The sequence below is a fragment of the Rhinopithecus roxellana genome, chromosome 12, assembly GCF_007565055.1.
Source record: "Rhinopithecus roxellana isolate Shanxi Qingling chromosome 12, ASM756505v1, whole genome shotgun sequence".
NCBI lineage: Eukaryota > Metazoa > Chordata > Mammalia > Primates > Cercopithecidae > Rhinopithecus > Rhinopithecus roxellana.
In genome coordinates, this window is record NC_044560.1 from 110220051 (window position 1) to 110241702 (window position 21652).

The 21652-nt window shown below is 49.7% G+C and overlaps 1 protein-coding gene across 2 annotated transcripts; it reads right to left on the reverse strand.

The window, feature by feature from the left end:
* Nucleotides 1-216: 216 nt before the first annotated feature.
* On the reverse strand, nt 217-6901 carry LOC104667225 (napsin-A). Of its 2 annotated transcripts, none has more exons than XM_030913336.1 (9): nt 6543-6901; nt 3920-4061; nt 3720-3843; nt 3413-3531; nt 2732-2931; nt 1493-1615; nt 1251-1400; nt 761-859; nt 217-524 (listed from the first exon to the last, which is right to left on the reverse strand). In XM_030913336.1, the coding sequence occupies exons 1-9, from the start codon at nt 6626-6628 to the stop codon at nt 365-367; spliced, it is 1203 nt and encodes a 400-aa protein (XP_030769196.1). In that variant the 5' UTR covers nt 6629-6901; the 3' UTR covers nt 217-364. The 2 variants fall into 2 exon arrangements, with proteins under 2 accessions (XP_030769196.1, XP_010367839.2); XM_010369537.2 differs by having other exon boundaries at nt 1256-1400; nt 6543-6898.
* Between the last annotated feature and the right edge of the window lie 14751 nt (nt 6902-21652).

Sequence of the window (21652 nt, forward strand, 5' to 3'; positions counted from 1 at the left end):
ACAGGCATGCACCACCATGGCCGGATAATTTTTTTGTATTTTTAGTAGAGACGGGGTTTCACCATGTTGGCCAGGTTGGTCTCGAACTCCTGACCTCAGGTGATCCACCCGCCTCGGCTTCCCAAAGTGCTGGGATTACCGGCGTGAGACACCGCGCCCGGTCACAAAGCTTTCTCTTTAACAAGTACGCTATGAAAAGAAGCCACCCAGGCAGCATCGCTCAATGGAAATAGTGGATTTTTACTGGGCAGCGGGACCTCAGCGACCACCCACTGCGCATGCGCTTCACGTGGGCGTCACCCGGGGAACTGCGCCTGCGCGGTCTCGCCCCATACCAGGGCGGCTCGGCGAGTGCGAGCGCGCGCTAGGCCCACCCGGGCACTGCTCTTCGTGTCCCCGCGGTCGAAAACGGCCACATACGTCCCCAAGAAGACATCACCGAGGATCCAGAAGGGCCCTGCAGGCGGAGGGACATCCAAGGCCTGGAAACCGGACAAGCAGAGGCGGACGCCATTTCGAGTAGTCTGCAAGGCGACAAGAAGACGACTGGGTGTCGCGGCCACAGGGACGGCCATTTCCCTGGGAGCCCGCGCTCCCCCCTCCCCCACACCCTCGGGCTCTTTAGTGTTCACCAACAAACTGCCATCACAGGGACAAGAAATGTTTCTGCGGCCCTTTCCCTTCCTAGAGACGTCTCTCAGCTCTACCCTCTCAAACCGTCGTATGACGTCCCTATGGCGTCATGGTGATGGCCACCTACCTGAATGACGTAATCCTGGGCCGTGAGGTTAAACCAGACCCCGCCAAGAAGGAAGGAGACTGCGGGGAGCTTTGGGATCTCCGAGCACAGGATGATGTACTGGGGGAGAAGAGGAACCAGTGAAGATGAGAGATTCCTGCTCTGCTCAATCCCTTCCGTGGCTCCCCAGTGCCATGGGGTAACTTCCGTATTGAGCACCTGGGTATTCAGCGTCCTGTGTGCAGAGGCCCTGCTGCCTAGACTTACGCAGTCCCAAGCAAACCTGCATTATCGTCTCCCTCCACCCCACCACCATCCAGAGAGTCACAGCGTAGACACTTGGAAAGTGTCCTCAATTCCTCCCACCACCCTCCAGACTATCGGTCACGAAGTCCGGTGCCTCCTGCCCTGGAATGCCCCTTAAATACTTGCTTCCCACCCTCGGACCCTTTGATGTTCACTGTCAAACTGCCATCAGCCTCCTCAGCCCATACCCACCAGAGACTGGTACCTCACCTCCCCAGCCAGCAAGGGATATCCCCCAATGGCTGCATGCAGGGCCCGGATCTCCTCAGTGGGTCCTGTGATGAGGGACGTGCCCGTATCCAGGATGGCAGCACAGCCCCGGACACAGAGAGTCAGCCCTGGGCCCACCTTCACACTGAGGGGGAAGTAGGCAGTCATCAGAGGCAGGGTCCTCGGAGTCCAGGCCCCCAGCCTCCAGCTCCAGAGCCAGGAGACCAAGTCCCTCACCGCTCCATGTGGATCTGCCAGTAGGCAGGGACTGTGACTGGCACGAAGGTGAGGGGTGGGATATAGTGTGCCGGGTCTGAGCCCCCCAGGACCAGCTCTCCTCCATCAGGCTCTTCGGGGTCCCTGCAGGGGCAGAGTATAGAAAGTGTAGATGTCAGTGTCACTGGCCTTCCCTCAGCCCTAGGTATGGCCAGGGGAGGCCCTTCCCACCAGATGGGTTGTTTCTGGGGTTCCCACGGGGTAGTGAGATGCAGGAAGGGCCTAGATGTTGGGACTGGAAGCCAGGCAAGAAAAGCATGGCACTTTAGGCTGTTGGGGACTTCCTGAAGTGAAGAGGAGACTTCATTTGACTGTGGAAGGTAGAGTTTTGGGGGAATTTCCTGAGCTGAATATCATAGTAACCAAGTAGAGCAGCGGCGTCTTGGAATTGGCTCTTGAAGGTGTGACTTGTGCAGGGGTGGGGTGGCTTCCTGGGTAGGAGGAGAGAATTTCTGAATTGCCTGTTGTGATATCTAGAGAGGTGTTAGACTTCCTGAGTTGGCTGAGAGGGATGGGAACGGGGATGGAGACTTCCTGGAAGGTAGAGGAGAGCGGGATCTACTAAGTGGTTGGTAGAACTGCTAGAGTGGGTTGGATGTCAGGGTAACTGAGTGGGCACAGGATTTCCTGACTGTGTGTGATGGGCCTCTGGGAGGGAAAGTGGAGACTTCTTGGAAACTTCTTGGATGTTGGGTGGGACTTCTGAGCATAATATTGAACTTCCTAGCAAGTCAGTAGGACTTCCTGGATTAAATCAGGCAATTCCTGACTTCTGGTCAGTGTTCTCAAATGGGATTTGAGCTTTCTTGGTAAGGAAGAGAAAGCTCCTGAGTATTTTGTTGGGTGTGGCATGGAATTTCCTTGTTTGATTTTGAAACATGGAGCATTTTGAACTGATGGTGAGTTTCCTTAGTATGTCTTAAGTTGTCACTTAAGCTCTGGGACTTTGAATAGGGTTGAGGTGTTTCTTTATAGGGTAGGTGACTTCCTGCATGGAGGATGTAACTTCCTGTATTGGATGGCTGACTTCCTGAATGGAGAGTATAAGTGGGTGACTCTGAGAGTGAGACTTCCTGCATTGGGGTCAGTGACTTCCTGAGTGGAGGTGGGACTTTCTTTATGGAGTAAGAGACTTCCTGAAGGAAGACTCACTTCCTTCTTGGGGATAGAGCTCATAGATAGGTGCACCCTTCCCAGTACCTGTTGAGATAAAAGGAGAAGACAGGCTTATCCAGTAGCCCCTGCTCTACCAGTACATCCATCGGGGGCCGAACTCCTTCCACAGACAGAATGGGAAAACCGAGGCCCAATATCCCATCAAAATGGGCAAAAGTGAAGACCAGGCCGGGCTCCCAGAGAGCCTCTCCGAAAATCACTGATGTACCCTTGATTCCACCAATCTAGGGGTAGATTGAGATGTGACCAGTTACTTTTTGGATGACAATAACCACATGTCCTGAGGGCTCCCAAACCAAGGCATGAATCCTAGTTCTGGGGACATCTGGATGAAAGCCCCAACTTCCTAGGAAACTTTGCCTCTTGAGAAGCCCCACCTCTTCACCCAGGAAGCTCCTCCCCCTGCTTGAGAAGCCCCACCTCTTCACCCAGGAAGCTCCTCCCCCTGCTTGAGAAGCCCCACCTCTTCACCCAGGAAGCTCCTCCCCCTGCTTGAGAAGCCCCACCTCTTCACCCAGGAAGCCCCTCCCCTTCCTTGTGATGCACCATCCCTTCACTCCAATAGGCAGGCCCTCCACCCCACTTGAAAAGCCCCATCCATTCATTTGGGGAGCTCCTCCTCCTCAAGCCCCTCCCTAAGCCAGATGATCTTAGACCATGGGGTTCTCCTAGGCTGAAGACTTCTGAGAGTCAAAGGTCACTCACAGTCAGCTTGTCTTCACTCAGGATTCCATCTACTCGCCCAGTTCCATATTGAATGGCAAACTTGGTGCCATTGGCCTGGAAGGAACTGGAGGCTTTGGGATCAAATCGGTGGTGTAACCCTAGGTTAGAGGTCAGAAAGGTGTCACTGGGGGAGGGAATCTCCCCAATGCCTACTGCCCCTTTGACTTTCTGACCTGTGAGGGCATCATGAAAGAACAATTCCTCAAAATCCTCTGAGAAGCTGAGGTCCAGCCCCGCCTTCTCCCTTCACCCCCATTCAGCCTTGTTCTCCTGCATAGAAACTCACAGCAGGGCACACTGAAGAAGTGACATCTCCTGGACGGGACCCAGAGATTGGAGGAGCCAGTGTCAAAGACGACAGTGAAGTTTTGTGGAGGCGTTCCCAGCCCAATTTTCCCAAAATACTGGACCTGATACCAAAAGAGGAGAGTAAATGAGTTTGGCTCAAAGGCGCAGGGGTGAGGGCTGTGTGGGGCTGTGACTTACATCCCTGTAGTTCGAGAGAGGTACAAAGGTAAGCTTGTCCCCAGGGGATGGGGCCCCCAACTTGGGGACCTCTGCTGGTTCTCTCCGTCCCCTCAGTAGGTTCAGGGTCCTGCGTTCAGGTTGGACTCGATGAAGAGGGATGCTGTAAGGAAAGAGGATATTGACAGGAAGCTGCCCTTCTTGGAGATCCTCTAAATAGACTTACCCAAATAGGATATGATGACAAATTCAACATCTCCTAGGCACTACAATAGTAGTCAGTACCAGAAACCCTACAATAACAACCTCCAGAAAAACCTATCAAAGATGCCATGATGACAGATGTCCCCAAATACTTTACAAGAGCAACGCATCCCAAACACCTTCCCAAAGACCTTTCCATGTTCAAATCCCTTAAAATAAGCCATTCCCAAAGAATTGACATTCTCAAAGGTTTCCCAAGACCCTAACAGAAAACCTAACCTTTGCAAAAGCCCTTGGGTGGTGGCCCCTGCATGCTTCAGTTCATGAGTTTAGGTACTATTTTCCCCACCCTTGGGGAGAAAAATGTAAGCGTCAAGTCTTAACTGTCTTGCTGTGTTGCCCGTGCTGATCTCAAACTCCTGGCCTCAGCCTCCCAAAGTGCTGGGATTACAGAGGAGAGGCACTATGCCCTGCCCGGGTTCCCTTAAACTGTATTTGCAAAAGCAGGAGGCAAACAGGATTTGGCCCTGAAGCTGAGTGTTTGCAACCCTTGACTTAGAGGGCCAGTTACAATTCAGATATCTTCATTGCTAATTAAGTAAGTCTAGCATGGGGCCCAAGAATTTGGATTTCGAACAAGTTCCCAGGTCTTGATGATGCTGTTGATACAACATTTGGAGACCCACTTTTCTTTGCATTGACTTAGAAAATGGCCATGAGACATTAGGTTCAAAAAGCAGGTTAACAAGCACCATGTGCGGTAGTATCTTCATTCCTGCTTTTAGTCACTTCTCGAAGCACTTGTTGCCTCACTCCCACCTTTCCCCCCACCCCGCATGAGTCAGTCTTTGAGAGGCACAAGAATGTGAAGTGGGGAAAACTCTTCCTGGAAGTGTACACCCCTCCCCCTACCAGGAGTTCCAGGGGATGAGAAGAGAGGAGAAAAAGGGAGAGACTGGGGGAGGCATCAGAGGTAAGGTAGTGAGAAGACGTCTTGCATGGGGTCCTCAACATTGGATTTCTTATTCTTTTTTAAAACTTTTTGTTTGACACGGGGTCTCCCTCTTTCACCCAGGCTAGAGTTCAGTAGTGCAGTCAGGGCTTACTGCAGCCTTGATTTCCAGGGCTCAAGTGATTCTCCCACCTCAGCCTCTGGAGTAGCTGAGACTATAGGCACAAACACCACACCTGGCTTTTTTTTTTTTTTTTTTTTTTTTTTGAGACAAGGTGTCACCCTGTTGCCCTGCCCGGAGTGCAGTAGCAGGATCATGCAAGATCATAGCTCACTGCCTTAAGCTCCTGGGCTCAAGCAATCCTCCTTCGTCAGCCTCCTGAGTAGCTGGGAGTCTGGCCAAGTTGTCCAGGCTGGTCTCAAAACTGTTGGCCTCAAACGGTCTTCCCACCTTTGCCTTCCAAAGTGCTGGGTTACAGGTGTGAGCCATGTCTCTGGCCAAAAACATGACTTCTTCAGGCCAAACAGTTTGATGGGTGTGATGTGGAGGAGTCTCAGTTTAAATGTCACATATCTGGGGCTCTGAGATGGGAGGAGTGTGTCACAGGTCTGGAAACCATAATACCTAATCATCAGAGCTTATAGTGGGGTCTGCAGAGACCTCTCAAAAACATGTCCTAGCCAGGCGCAGTGGCTCACGCGTGTAGTCCCACCACTTTGGGAGGCTGAGGCAGGCAGATCATCAGGTCAGGAGTTCAAGACCTGCCTAGCAAACATGGTGAAACCCCGTCTCTACTAAAAATACAAAAAATTAGCCGGGCGTGGTGGCGGATGCCTGTAATCCCAGCTATTCAGGAGGCTGAAGCAGAAGAATGGCGTGAACCTGGTAAGCGGAGCTTGCAGTGAGCCAAGATCACGCCACTGCACTCCAGCCTGGGTGACAGAGCGAGACTCCGTCTTAAAAATAATATAATAATAATAATAAAAGGGCTCTGGTCAGCCAGGTGGAGTGGCTCACACCTGTAATCCCAGCACTTTAGGAGGCCGAGGTAGGTGGATCATGAGGTCAGGAGTTCCAGACAGGCCTGGCCAACATGGTGAAACCCCGTCTCCACTAAAAACACAAAAATTAGCCGGGCATGGTGGCGGGCGCCTGTAGTCCCAGCTACTTGGGAGGCTGAGGCAGGAGAATTGCTTGAACCCATGAGGCAGAGGTTTCAGTGAGCTAAGATCACGCCATTGCACTCCAGCCTGGGCAACAGAGTGAGACTCCATCTCAAAAAAAAAAAAAAAAAAAAAATCTGGTTTAAGAGATGTCAGAGTGGAGCCCTTAGGGGTGACAGCCTGGTTTAGAGATCTGGGAAGCTGAGAAAGAAGTGCTAGGGATCCTGGGTGCCTGGGAATCACTGAACTGGGAGTCCTAGACTTAAAGGGCAAGAGGCAGAGAATCCCTCCCAAGTTTGGGGGTGGTAGGTGGGGTCGCCATACCGGATCAGTGTGGCCCTGGCAGGCTCCATATTCAGCAGAGGCAGCAGCAGCAGCAGCAGGGGTAGCAGCAGTGGTAGTGGAGACATTGCTGGGGACCTGGGTATGAACCCAGGTGTCCTGGGGCCTCGTTTTCTTTCCCTGGTGACTCCACCCTGTTCATGCCCCACCTCCAGGTTTAGAAGGAGACCAGGACATGAAATCTGTCAGCAGGTGATACAGTGGCCAAGGATGTTTCTTGAAGGTTTATGCAGAGTATTTTTGGAGGGTCAGCAGAAGTAGCATCCTGTGCTCGTGGTGCTCCTCATTGCCTACTCGAGTGGCAGTGGTGGTGGGGTCTCCTCCACCGTGACCACCTCCCACCCCCCATCCTTCAGCTGCTGTCAGTTTTACTTTTAACTTTCATATAACTTTTCTGAGACTTATTAACCACAAGTGTTTCCTTGGCCAAGTGGGAGAAACCAGCAGGCACCTGTGAAGGGCCTGGGGGAAGGGAGAAAGGAAATGATTAGACACCCTCCCTCATGTATGAAGTGGGACTGCCTGCATTTCAGGACCCAGACTCTTACTCTTTTATTTGTAGGTGAAGTATGTTTCTTGTAGACAACAGATCATTGGGTATTTTTTGTTGTTGTTTTTGGTTTTTTGTTTTGTTTTTGTTTTTTTTTTTTGAGACTGAGTTTTGCTCTTGTTGCCCAGGCTGGGATTACAGGCATGCATCACCACGCCCAGTTAATTTTGTATTTTGAGTGGAGACAGGGTTTCTCCGTGTTGGTCAGGCTGGTCTAGAACTCTCGGCCTCAGGTGATCCGTCCGCCTTGGCCTCCCAAAGTGCTGGGATTACAGGGTGAGTCACTACGCCCAGCAGATTCTTAATTATTTCAATCTCTTTGTTAAATTTATCTGATAGAATCTGAATTCCTTCTGTGTGTTATCTTGAATTTCTTTGAGTTTCCTCAAAACAGCGATTGTAAATTCTGTCTCTGAAAGGTCACGTATCTCTGTTTCTCGAGGATTGGTCCTGGGTGGCTTATTTGGTTTGTTTGGTAAGGTCATTTATTCTGAATGGTCTTGATGCTTATAGATGTTCACTGGTGGCTGGGCACTGACAAGTTAGGTGTTTATTTATTTAGATGGAGTTTTGCTCTGGTTGCTCAAGCTGGAGTGTAATAGCGTGATCTCAGCTCACTGCAACCGCTGCCTCCCAGGTACAAGTAATTCTCCTGCCTCAACCTCCCAAGTAGCTGGGACTACAGGCGCCTGACACCACCCTGGCTAATTTTTTTTTTTTTTTTTTTGCGATGGAGTTTCACTGTTATTGCCCAGGCTGGAGTGTAATGCGCCATCTTGGCTCATTGCAACCTCCACCTCGTGGGTTCCAGTGATTCTCCTGTCTCAGCCTCCCCAGTACCTGGGATTATAGGCGCATGCCACCACGCCCAGCTAATTTTTGTATTTTTAGTAGAGACGGGGTTTTCATCATATTGGTCAGGCTGGTTTCAAACTCCTGACCTCAGGTGATCCACCCGCCTCAGCCTCCCAAAGTGCTGGGATTACAGACATGAGCCACCACGCCTGGCCACGTTAAGTATTTATTGTAGTCTTTGCAGACAAGGCTTGTTTGTACCTGTCCTTTTTGGGGAGGCTTTCCAGGTATTCAAAAGTACTTGGGTGTTGTGATGTAAGCCGTGTCTGCATTAGCGGGCTCCCCAAGCCCATTAATGCTGTGGTTCTTGCAAACTCATGGAGGTACTGCCTTAGTGGTCGTGGATAAGATCCAGAAGAATTATCTGGATTACCAGGCAGAGACTCTTGTTCTCTTCCCTTGCTTTCTCCCAGAGTATCTCTGTCTCTGTCTCTCTCTCTCTCTCTCTCTCACTCTCTCTCTCTCTCTCTGAGTGCTCACCTGAGGCCATGATTTTTGAAGGTTTTTTTTTTTTTTTGGTAGATTTTTGTTAAATTTGGTGTTCCTGCAGAGGGGATGATCAGCGGAAACTTCCGTTTGGCCAGCTTGCTCTGCTGCCTCTCTAGACTTTCTCTAATTGCTGTTTTTTTTGTTTTGTTTTGTTTTTTGTTTTTTTTTGAGATGGAGTCTCGCCCTGTCACCCAGGCTGCAGTGCGGTGCCACGATCTTGGCTCACTGCAACCTCTACCTCTCGGCTTCAAGTGATTCTCTTGCTTCAGCCTCCCGAGTAGCTGGGATTACAGGCACGCACCACCACACCCAGCGTATTTTTTGTACTTTTAATAGAGACAGGGTTTCACCATGATGGCCAAGCTGGTTTCGAACTCCTGACTTCAAGTGATCCACCTGCCTTGGCCTCCCAAAGTGCTGGGATTACAGGCATGAGCCACTGCACCCAGCCTCTCTGTTTTATTTGGAAAATACTAAAACGCACACACACACAAATACAAATCACCTGTAGGCCTACCATCATTCAAAACATATAAAAATAATAATTTTATTTTTTTGAGGCGGAGTCTCACTCTGTCACCCAGACTAGGGTGTAGTGGTGCAATCTCAGCTCACTGCAACCTCTACCTCCTGGGCTCAAGTGATTCTCCTGCCTCAGCCTCTTGAGTAGCTGGGATTATAGGTGCCCACCACCACACTCCTCTAATTTTTTTTTTTTTTTTTTGTATTTTTAGTAGAGACAGGGTTTCACCATGTTGGCCAGGCTGTCTTGAACTCCTGAGCTCAAATGATCTACCTGCCTCAGCTTCCCAAAGTGCTGGGATTACAGACGTGAGCCCCGCCAAAATGTATACAAGTAATTGCAATATCCCTCTGTCCGCCAGCCCCCCTTGTCTCTGACTAAGCGTCTCAATTTTTAACAGGCATCAGAAATCTGGTTAAAACGCAGATTCCTTGGCACCACCCTCAGAAATTCTAGTTCAGGAAGCCTGGAAGAGGGCCCAAGAATCTGCATTTTCCAACAAACCCACTGATCATGGAGCCATAAACATGTCTGAGAAACCCTATTCAAGTTCTTTGGGTTTCTGAGATAGATTTGCAAGTCAATATCAGCATGCATTTATTTTTTTTCTTTTCTTTTCTTTCTTTCATTCTTTTTTTTTTTTCTTTTTTGTTTTTGAGACGGAGTCTCGCTCTGTCGCCCAGGCTGGAATGCAGTGGCGCGATCTCAGCTCACTGCAAGCTCTGCCTCCTGGGTTCACACCAGTCTCCTGCCTCAGCCTCCCGAGTAGCTGGGACTACAGGTGCCTGCCACCATGCCCGGCTAATTTTTTTGTATTTTTAGTAGAGACGTGGTTTCACCGTGTTAGCCAGGGTGGTCTCGATCTCCTGATCTTGTGATCCGCCCGCCTCGGCCTCCCAAAGGGCTGGGATTACAGGCGTGAGCCACCGTGCCCGGCCATTTTTAATTTTTTTAGTAAACAAAAGCCGCTTTACTTATTGATCTGGAAGTGATTTTTTTTTCACTTAGCCATATTCCCTGGACATCAGAAAATTTGATATAACTTATCTATAGCAAAACACATGAATCTTAAGTGTACAGCACTATGACTTTATTTTTTTTCCACAACATTTTAGTCTGAAGATTTTCAAGCTTAGAGAAAAGTTCACAGGATTATAGAGAGAAGGTCCCTGTTCCCACCACTTAGAATTTATAATTAATGTATTTTGCAGAATTGTCTTTGTTACACATCTGTCCAGCTCTCTACCTTTCTTATCATCCAGGAGCCTATGTTTTTTTAATTGAATCTCTCAGATAAGTTGCAGACATCCATTCTTCACCCCTAAACACTTAAGCATTTACATCATCAGCCTGGTGGATTTACACATAGGTGTACAGCACCACGCAGACCAAAACATAGAACGTTTCCAGGCAGGGCTCGGTGGCTCACGCCTATAATCCCAGCACTTTGGGAGGCCGAGGCGGGCAGATCTCTTGAGGTCAAGAGTTTGAGACCAGCCTGGCTAACATGGTGAAACCCTGTGTCTACTAAAAATACAAAAATTAGCCAGGTGTGGTGGCGCACACCCATAATCCCAGCTACTTGAGAGGCTGAGACCGGAGAATCACTTGAACCTGAGAGAAAGCGGTTGCAGCAAGCTGAGATCGCGCCATTGCACTCCAGCCTGAGCAACAGAGCGAGACTGTCTCAGAAAAAAAAACAAACAATAACAACAACAAAAAAACATTTCCAGCTTCCCAGAAGGTCCTGTCTCACTGCCTGCCAGCCAGTGTCCCGCAAAAGGAATGAGTACCCTGCGACCACAGTTTCGTTTTGCCTGTTCTTGAGTGTCACATGCAAGACATCACAGGACTTCTTTTGGGTTCAGTTTTTATCCCTCAATATCCTGTCTCTGCATGTCTTGAAAAGTCAGAGCATACAGATTTACTTTATTTTTCCCCAAAAGATTTTATTACGAAAATTCAGGCCAGGCGTGGTGGCTCATGCCTGTAATCTTAGCACTTTGGGAGGCCAAGGCGGGTAGATCAATAGAGGTCAAGAATCAAGACCAGCCTGGGCAACATGGCAAAACCCCGCCTCTACCAAAAATACTAAAAATTAGTCTGGCATGGTGGTGTGCACCTGTGGTCCCAAGTAGTAGAGAGGCTGAGGTGGGAGGATCGATAGAGCCCAGGAGGTGGAGGTTGCAGTGAGCTGCGATTGTGACACTGCACTCCAGCGTGGGTGACAGAGTGAGACCCCATCTCAAAAAAAAAAAAAAAAAAAAGTAAAGAAAGAAAATTCAGACACTCAAACATAAGACAAAGTGGAAAGAATTTTACAGTGAACCCACATATACCTCCTACCCAGCTTCCACCACTAACATTTGTCTGTGTTTGCTTTATCCTGTTTCTTTTCTTTTTTTTTGTCTTTTGAGACAGAGTCTCATTCTGTCACCCAGGCTGGAGTGCAGTGGCATGATCTCGGCTCACTGCAAACTCCGCCTCCTGGGTTCAAGCCATTCTCCAGCCACAGCTGGAATTACCTGGGCACCTGCCACCATGCCCAGCTAATTTTTCTATTTTTCAGTAGGGACAGGATTTCACCATGTTGGTCAGGCTGGTCTCAAACTCCTGACCTCAGGTGATCCGCCCACCTCGGCCTCCCAGAGTGCTGAGGCGCAGGTGTGAGCCACTGCGCCTGGCCGATTTATCCTGTTTCAATCTGTCTAGCCTACCCTGTATCCCAGTGGTTCTCAACGAGGGGCTGTTTTCCCTGCAGGAGACGTTTGGCATTGTCTGCTGACATTTTTTTTTTTTTTTTTTTTTTGAGACGGAGTCTCGCCCTGTCGCCCGGGCTGGAGTGCAGTGGCCGGATCTCAGCTCACTGCAAGCTCCGCCTCCCGGGTTCACGCCATTCTCCTGCCTCAGCCTCCCGAGTAGCTGGGACTACAGGCGCCCGCCACCTCGCCCGGCTAGTTTTTTGTATTGTTAGTAGAGACGGGGTTTCACCGTGTTAGCCAGGATGGTCTCGATCTCCTGACCTCGTGATCCGCCCGTCTCGGCCTCCCAAAGTGCTGGGATTACAGGCTTGAGCCACCGCGCCCGGCCAGTCTGCTGACATTTTTGTCTCACCTGCTGTGGTGGGTGGGGGTGGTGCTCTGGCATGTAGTGGGGTAGAGGCCAATGATGTTGCTAAGCTTCCTGCCATGCAGAAGACAGCCCCCCAACAAAAATTATCCAGCCCCAGGCAGGGCATGGTGGCTCATGCCTGTAATCCCAGGACTTTGAGAGGCTGGGGTGGGAGGATGACTTAAGCCCAGGAGTTCAAGACCAGCTTGAGAAACATAGCCAGTACAAACACATGTAAAACTTAGCCAGGCATGGTGGCATGCACCTGCCATCCCAGCTACTCTGGAAGCTGAGGTGTGGGGATCGCTGGAGCCCAGCAGGTCCAGGATGCACTCCAGCCTAGGTGGCAAAGTGGAAAAAAAAAAAAAATCTGGCCCCAAATGTCACAGTGGCAAGGTTGAGAAACCTTGCTGTATTCATTCCTCAGCCCATCGCATTTTCTTGATTTCAGAATAACCTACAGACATGAGTATTCTTCAGTGCATATACTTCCACAAGGCCATTCTTTTTTTTTTTTTTTTTTCTTTTGAGAGGGAGTCTCGCTCTGTCGCCCAGGCTGGAGTGCAGTGGCGCGATCTTGGCTCACTGCAAGCTCCACCTCTCAGATTCAAACGATTCTTCTGTCTCAGCCTCCCGAGTAGCTGGGACTACAGCCGCACCACCATGCCTGGCTAAAGCCCATTCTTTTCTTTTTTTTTTTTTGAGACGGAGTTTCGCTCTTGTCTTTTCACCCAGGCTGGAGTGCAGTGGCACAATCTCTGCTCACCGCAACCTCTGCCTCTCGGGTTCAAGTGATTCTCCTGCCTCAGCCTCCCGAGTAGCTGGGATTACAGGCATGCGCCACCACACCCAGTTGATTTTGTATTTTTAGTAGACACCGGGTTTCTCCATATTGGTCAGGCTGGTCTCAAACTCCCGACCTCAGGTGATCCGCCCACCTTGGCCTCCCAAAGTGCTGGGATTACAAGCATGAGCCACCATGCCCGGCCAAGCCCATTCTTTTAAATAGCTACATAGTATTTGAGAGTATTAATGTAACACTACAACACCACTTCCAGAACTGATTCTCTGCATAGATTGTTTTCCCCCTTTTAATGTAATAAACAATGCAGTAATATCCTTATAGATATTTTCTGCACATCTATTCCATAGCATCTGTATTAGTCCATTTTGCACTGCAATAAAGGAATACCGAACGCGGGGTAATTTCTAAAGAAAAGGTGGCAGGGTGCGGTAGCTCACACCTATAATTCCAGCAACTTTGGGAGGCCGAGGCGGGCAGATCGCTTGAGGTCAGGAGTTCAAAACCAGCCTGGCCAACATGGTGAAACTCCGTCTCTACTAAAAACACCCAAATAAATTAGCCGAGCGTGGTGGCAGGCGCCTGTAATCCCAGCTATTCGGGAGGCTGAGGCAGGAGAATTGCTTGAACCCGGGAGACGGAAGTTGCAGTGAGCTGAGATCGCGCTGCTACAGTCCAGCCTGGGCGACAGAGTGAGACTTCATCTCAAAAAAAAAAAAAAAGAAAGAAAGAAAAGAAAGACTAGGTGCGGTGGGGGTGCGTTTGGGAGGCGGGGGTGTCATCCCAGCCCTTTGGAAGGCTGAGGCAGGAGGATCGCTTGAGCCTGGGAGTTGGAGACCAGCCTGGGCAACAAAGGGCGACCCTGTCTGTACAAAAAAATTTAAAAATTATCTGGGCTTAATGGCACACTCCTGTAGTCCCAGCTACTGGGGAAGGTGAGGCAGGAGGATCACTTGAGCTCAGGAGGCTGAAGCTGCAGTGAGCCGTCATCACGGGACTGCACTCCATCCCGGGCGACAGAGTGAGACACTGTCTCGATAGAAATAAATAAATGCAAAAATAATGCTAAAGATCCACTTTGTGCACTCCTTGCTCTGGGGGATTTTCCTGAAACAGTCGACCGTGTCTCTGATAACTGTCACCACCCACTTTGTTTTCTCAGTCAGAGCACCCTTCAAGTCGCCCCCCACGCTTTCCGTCTGCAGCACCCCATCCAACTTCACCCAAAGCGCCCTTAAGTAGTTTCTGAGAGGCCGTGCCTGCAAATTCCCAATTGGCCACAAGGTGGAGGTGTGGGCCTATTTTCCCAGCCAAGATTCCCCAGCCGCCACCCCTGTTTCTAGAGCGAGACTCCTGGAACACCAGGCTCTTTCCAGCTCCCTGCTTCTGCTCCGGCGCTTCCCCACCCTGGAATGCCGACTTGCTCGCTCTCTGCACCCCACGGGAAAAGGAGCAGAACAGAAGCTTCCTCCCTGACTCCCCTGCCCGAGGTTACTGGGACATCTCCTGCCGAACACGGCCTGGCCAATGGGACCTGGATCTCCCCATGTCTTCTCTCTCAGGGGGTTGTGACCGGTTCGGCCTCCACCATCAGAGGAGCACAGTCTCCAGAATCGCCCAACACAATCTTTCCCGAAGCCCCTCAGGAGGTGATTAGGTAAAGGATTGCCAGATTTTTAAACCTGTCATTTTATTTACTAACTAACCTTGTAATAAAGGAATTATCGCCCACATTTTACGGGATTGGGGGGGTGCTGCGGTGCAGAAAGGTTAAAAGGAGGCAGCCCAGGTGCACTTGGAGGGGAATTGAACCTGGTTCTTGAAGCTGCAGACACCAAGTAATCAGCCCAGATGCCTCTCATTGTCTCTGCCAGGATTACCTTTGCCCCTGTTCCATTGGCGAGAATCTGTCACGTGGTTGCTCCTGGCTGCAAGGACGACCCGGAAATGTAGTCCAGTTGTATGTCTAAGCGTGAGGGACACTTTGTGTGACTCTCAGCCACTGTGGGCCACATCTGACCCAACAGGGTCTCAAATTCGGACCCGCGTTCCCTCTATGATCTTATATCGCACTTTCCCGAGGTCTCGCATTAGTTTTTTTTTTTTTTTTTTTTTTTTTCCTTGAGGGAGAGTCTCCCTCTGTCATCCAGGCTGGAGTGCAGTGGCTGTGATCTCAGCTCACTGCAACCTGCGTCCCCTGGGTTCAAGCGATTCTCCTGCCAATTTTTGTGTTTTTAGTAGAGATGGGGTTTTGCCATGTTGGCCAGGCTGGTCTCAAACTCCTGACCTCAGGTGATCTGCCCATCTCGGTCTCCCAAAGTGCTGGGATTACAGGTGTGAACCACTGCACCTGGCCTACTCAAAATATTAAACACAGGCCGGGAGTGGTGGCTCATGCATGTCGTCCCAGCACGTTGGCAGACTGAGGTGGGAGGATTGCTTGAGCCCAGGAGTTCCAGACCAGCCTGGGCAATACAGTGAGTCTGTTTCTCTGAAAGAATTAGCCGGCTTGCTAGTGCATATTGGTAGTCCCAGTTACTCTGGAGACTGAGGTGGGAAGATCACTTGAGCCCAGAAAGTCAAGGCTGCAATGACCTGTGACCACACCACTCCACTCCAGCCTGGGTCGCAGAGTAAGACACTGTCTCAAAACAAAAGTTAAACATAGAGTTACTGCATGACCTAGCAATCCTACTCCAAGGTGAAATGAGAACATATGTCTACACAAAAACTTGTACATGAATGTTCATAGCAGCGTTGCAGCCAGGAATAGAAACATCCCACCTGTCCATTAACTAGCCAATGGGTAAGTACAAGGTGGTATATCCGTATCATGGACTATCACTGTGCCATAAACAGAAATGAAATACTGATACATTCTACAATGTAGATGAACCTAGAAAACTTTATGCCAAGTGAGAGATGCCAGTCACAAAGAGCCACATATTCCAAGGATCCATTTATAGGAAATGTCCAGAATAGGAAAATTCCATAAAGTCATAGAATTTTTTTTTTTTTTTTTTTGAAACAGAGTCTTGCTTTGTCACCCAAGCTGGAGTGCAGTGGTGCCATTATGGCTCACTGCAACCTCAGCCTCCTGGGCACAAGTGATCCTCCCATCTCAGCCTCCTGAGTAGCTGTGTCTAGAGGCATTCGCTACCATGCATGGCTTAGTTTTTAATTTTTTGTAGATACGGGGGTGGGGGGGTCTCCCTGTGTTGCCCAGATTGGTCTCAAACTCCTGGGCTCAAACAGTCTTCCAGCATCGGCCTCCCAAAGTGCTGGGATTACAGGCATGAGTCACCTCGCTCAGCCAGACATAGATTAATTGCTGCCTCAAGCTAGAGAAAAAGGGTGGAAGAATTGGGTATAACTGTTTTTTGTTTGTTTGAGACGGAGTCTCACTCTATCGCCAGGCTGGAGTGCAGTGGCGCGATCCTGGCTCACTGCAACCTCCGCCTCCCGGGTTCAAGCGATTCTCCTGCCTCAGCCTCCTGAGTAGCTGGGATTACAGGCGCCCGCCACCATACTCGGCTAATTTTTGTATTTTTAGTAGAGACGGGGTTTCACCATGCTAGCCAGGATGGTCTCAATCTCTTGACCTCGTGATCCGCCCGCCTCAGCCTCCCAAAGTGCTGGGATTACAGGCGTGAGCCACCGCGTCCAGCAGGTATATCTGCTTATGGGAATGGGGTTTCTTTGTGGAGTGACCAAATGTTCTAAAATTGGCTATGGTGGTGGTTGCACAACCCTGTGAACATGCTAAAAACCATTCAATTGTACTTTGAAGTGGTAAATTGTTTGGTATGTGAACCAAATCTCAATAAAGCTATTACCAAAAAAATTAGAGGATATTGGCCGGGTGCGGTGGCTCACACGGGTGGATCTGGCCACTGCACTCCAGACTGGGCGACAAAGTGAGACTTCGTCTCAAAAAAAAAAAAAAAAAAAACAATTAGAGGATATTGGATTACTTACAAATGAGAACCTTGGTCTACAACTACGTTCAGACAACAAAACTGCCAGTGACTGAATGCTTCTGTATGCCACGCACTGCGTTTCCGGGATCCTCACACCCTTCATAAGAAATAAGAACAAGAGGCCGGGCACGGCAGCTCACGCCTGTAATCCCTGCATTTTGGGAGGCTGAGGTGGGTGAATCACCTGAGGGCAGGAGTTGGACACCAGCCTGGCCAACATGATGAAACCCTGTCTCTATTAAAAACACAAAAAATTAGCTGGGCATGGTGGCGGGTGCCTGTAGTCCTAGCTACTCAGGAGGCTGAGGCAGGAGAATTGCTTGAACCCGGCAGGCAGAGGTTGCAGTGAGCCGAGATCACGCCACTGTACTAGAGTAAACTCCGTCTCAAATAAATAATAAAAACAAAGCCAGGCGTGGTGGCTCAAGTCTGTAATCCCAGCACTGTGGGAGGCCGAGGGGGGTGGATCACCTATGTCAGGAGTTTGAGACCAGCCTGCCCAACACGGTGAAACCCTGTCTCTACTAAAAACACAAAAATTAACCGGGCAAGGTGGCGCACACCCATGATCCCAGCTACTCAGGAGGCTGAGGCAGGTGAATAACTTGAACCCGGGAGGCAGAAGTTGCAGTAAGCCAAGATTGGGTCACTGCACTCTAGCCTGGGTGACAAGAGCAAAACTCAAAGAAAAAAGGAAGAATGATTTCTCCTATTTTACCAGTAGATCAACCGAGACTGAGTGCTATGTGACTTGCCTCAAAAGTGTTGTAATTCCTCTTGAGCCTATGTCAGGACTCTTGCACTTTTCTAATAGTGGAAACTTAGAAACAACTTTAACATCTACAAGAATCAATACAGGCTGGATGCGAGGCTCATGCCTGCAATCCTGGCACTTTGGGAGGCCAAGGCAGGCAGATCGCCTGAGTCCATGAGTTCAAGACCAGCCTAGGCAACATGGTGAAACCCCATCTCTACCAAAAATATGAAAACTTAGCTGGGTGTGGTGGCTCATGCCTGCGGTCCCAGATACTCTGGAGGCTGAGGTGGGAGGATCACCTGAGCCCAGGAGGTCAAGGCTGCAATGAGCCAAGATGGTACCACTGCACTCCAGCCTGGGTGACAGAGTGAGATCTTATCTCAAAAAAAAAAAAAAAAAAGTATAAATATAGTTCCACCATATCAGGCACCTCATTTGAAACCCACCCTGTTTATGCTTTTACCTCATTTAGTCGTAAGAGTAAGGCGACAAGGTCAGTACTCTTGATAGAGGTGGGCTAGGGGAAGTCCCCATATGCCGGTGTGGGACCTCCACCCCAGCCAATGTCCAGGCTCTTGACACCATCTCAGGAAGGAACTAAAGGACAAGTAGGAAAATACTGTAAGTACAAAGATGTATTGCGAAGTGAAAAGTACACACTCAACACAGAAGAGTGCAGGTGGACTCGAGAGAGAGTCTCCTGCAGGGGGGTTTGGGGCTGCTACCTTTATGGGTTTCTTTTTTTTTTTTTGAAACAGTCTCGCTCTGTCGCCAGGCTGGAGTGCAATGGCACGATCTCAGTTCACTGCAACCTCTGCCTCACAGGTTCCAGCAATGCTCCTGCCTCAGCCTCCTGAGTGGCCGGGACTATAGGCATGCACTATGGGTTTCTTTAATCAAGGAGTGGAATATTCATGAAGATTCCTAGAAAAAGGAGATTTTTGAGAACGGTGGTGCCACCCAGTTTTACACCAACTATGGGTGTTCCTGTAACTGCCCTGGTGCTGGTGGGTGTGTGTTTATGTTAATGAGCATATAATGAGGTCCTAGGTGAGACCTAGATCATATGTAGGGCCTTGTTGGATCCAGCGTGTCTTAGCCAGGTTGGTCCGCTAGGGTTTTCAAGAGTCTTTTCAGCCCCTACCTGCTGCAACTATTTCAACAGTTTCCTTTTGCTAGTCATGTGAAACTGCTGCCTGGAATTTTCTATTCTCCCGTGACCAGCCTGTGTTATTCCTGTCTCACATTTTGTTTTGTTTTTTGTTTTGTTTTTGTTTTGAGATAGAGTCTCACTCTATTGCTAGGCTGGAGTGCAGTTGCAGTGGTGTGATCTCAGCTCACTGCAATCTCTCACTCCTTGGTTCAAGCGATTCTCCTGCCTCAGCCTCCCGAGTAGCTGGGACTACAGGCGCCCGCCACCACATGCGGCTAATTTTTGTATTTTTAGTTGAGACGGGGTTTCACCATGTTGGCCAGGATGGTCTCAATCTCTTGACCTCGTGATCCGCCCACCCCGGCCTCCCAAAGTGCTGGGATTACAGGTGTGAGCCACTGTGCCTGGCCTCCTGTCTTTTATTTGTATTTGTATTTGTATTTTTATGATGGAGTTTCGCTCCTGTTGCCCAGGGTGGGGTGCAAGTGCACGATCTTGGCTCACTGCAACCTCTGCCTCCCGGGTTCAATTCTCCTGCCTCAGCCTCCCGAGTAGCTGGGATTACAGGTGCCCGCCACCACGCCCGGTTAATTTTATATTTTTAGTAGAGATGGGGTTTCACCAAGTTGGTCAGGCTAGTCTCGAACTCCTGATCTCAGGTGATCCACCCACCTTGGCCTCCCAAAGTGCTGGGATTACAGGCATGAGCCACCATGACCAGCTGTCTCCTGTTTGCAATTTACAGGCAAGGAAACTGAGGCGCAGGGAGGTAAAGGAACTGAGCTCAGTGTTATACAGGAAGGAAGTGACAGAGACGCCAGGTTCTGCCGTCTCCAATGCTCATGTTAACCATTTGTTTCGCTTCTAACATCCCTGGGTGGAAAATTCCACAATCTCAAAGGATGGGCCTGAGTAGACAAAATAAGTTACAAAAGAGCATGGATCCCATAGTCCCATTTCTTTTTTTTTTTTTTTAAAGGCATACACATATGTCAGAGGCATTCCAACCACAGAGATTCCGTCTTGAATAGGAGCTTGGTAAAATAAGGCTGAGACCTACTGGGCTGCATTCCCAGGAGGTTAAGGCATTCCTAGTCACAGGATGAGATAGGAGGTTGGCACAAGATACGGGTCACAAAGAGCCTGCTGATAAAACAGCATATGCACTAAAGAAGCCAGCCAAATCCCAGCAAAACCAAGATGGCAATGAGAGTGACCTCTAGCCATCCTCATGGCTAATTATACACTAATTATAATGCATTAGCATGCTAAAAGTCACACCCACCAACACAGTGACAGATGCCATGGCAACATCATGAATTTCCCCTATATGGTCTAAAAGGGGAAGGAACCCTCAGTTCTGAGAATTGCCTACCCCTTTCCTGGAAAACTCATGAATAATCTACCCCTTGTTTAGCATGTAATCAAGAAATAACTAAGTATAATCACAGTGAAAAGCCCAAGCCGCTGCTCTACCTGGAGAAGCCATTCTTTTATTCCTTTACTTTATTTTTATTGTATTTTATTATTAACAGTGTCTCGCTCTGTTGCCCAGGTTGGAGTGCAGTGGCCCAATCTCGGCTCACTGCAAGCTCCGCCTCCCAGGTTCACGCCATTCTCCTGCCTCAGCCTCCAGGGACTACAGGCACTCGCGGCCACGCCCGGCTAATTTTTTTTTTTTTTCCAACAGAGACGGGGTTTCACCGTGTTAGCCAGGATGGTCTCGATCTGCTGACCTCGTGATCCACCCGCCTCGGCCTCCCAAAGTGCTGGGATTACAGGTGTGAGCCACCGCGCCCGGCCAATTTTATTTTTGAGACCGAGTTTCGCTCTTGTTGCCCAGGCTGGAGTGCAGTGGCGCAATCTCGGCTCACCGCAACCTCCACCTCCCGGGTTCAAGCGATTCTCCTGTCTCAGCCTCTCCGGAGTAGCTGGGATTACAGGCGCCCGCCACCACGCCCGGCTAATTTTGTATTTTTAGTAGAGACGGGGTTTATCTATGTTGGTCAGGCTGGTCTCAAACTCCCAACCTCAGGGGATCCGCCCACTTCGGCCTCCCAAACTGCTGGGAGTACAGGCGTTTGAGCCACTGTGCCCGGTCTGAGACTGAGCTTTTTTAATTCTTCCAATCACCAAGTTATTGAAACCATTTTTGCAAAAATTTTAACGAGAAAATTCTGACATCTCAAATCTGGCCGGGCACAGCGGCTCACGCCTGTAATCCCAACATTTTGGGAGACCGAGGCAGGTGAATCACCTGAGGTCAGGAGTTCAATACCAGCCTGGCAAACATGGTGAAACCCCATCTCTACTAAAAATAGAAAAATTAGCCGGCCGTGGTGGCGGGCGCCTGTAATCCCAGCTACAAGCGAGACTGAGGCAGGAGAATCGCTTGAACCCAGGAGGCGGAGGTTGCAGTTAGCTGACATCGCGGCACTGCACTCCAGCCTGGGTAACACAGCGAGACTCCATCTCAAAAAAAAAAAAAAGTAAAAATAAGCCGGACGCCGTGGCTCACGCCTGTAATCCCAGCACTTTGGGGAACCGAGGCGGGCGGATTTGAGGTCAGGAGTTCGAAACCGGCCTCGCCAACATGGTGAAACCCCATCTCTACTAAAAATACAAAAAAATGAGCCGGGCGTGGCACATGCCCATAATCCCAGCTACTTGGGAGGCTGAGGCACGAGAATCTCTTGAACCCAGGAGGCGGAGGCTGCAGTGAGCTGAGATTGCACCACTGCACTCCAGCCTGGGGTGACAGAGTGAGACCTCTCCAAATAAATAAATAAGAATAAAATAAAACCAACAAGCAGCACGAGTCCAAAATCAGAAAACTTGTAACGACCAGAAAAGTGCAAACGTGCCTTAAATC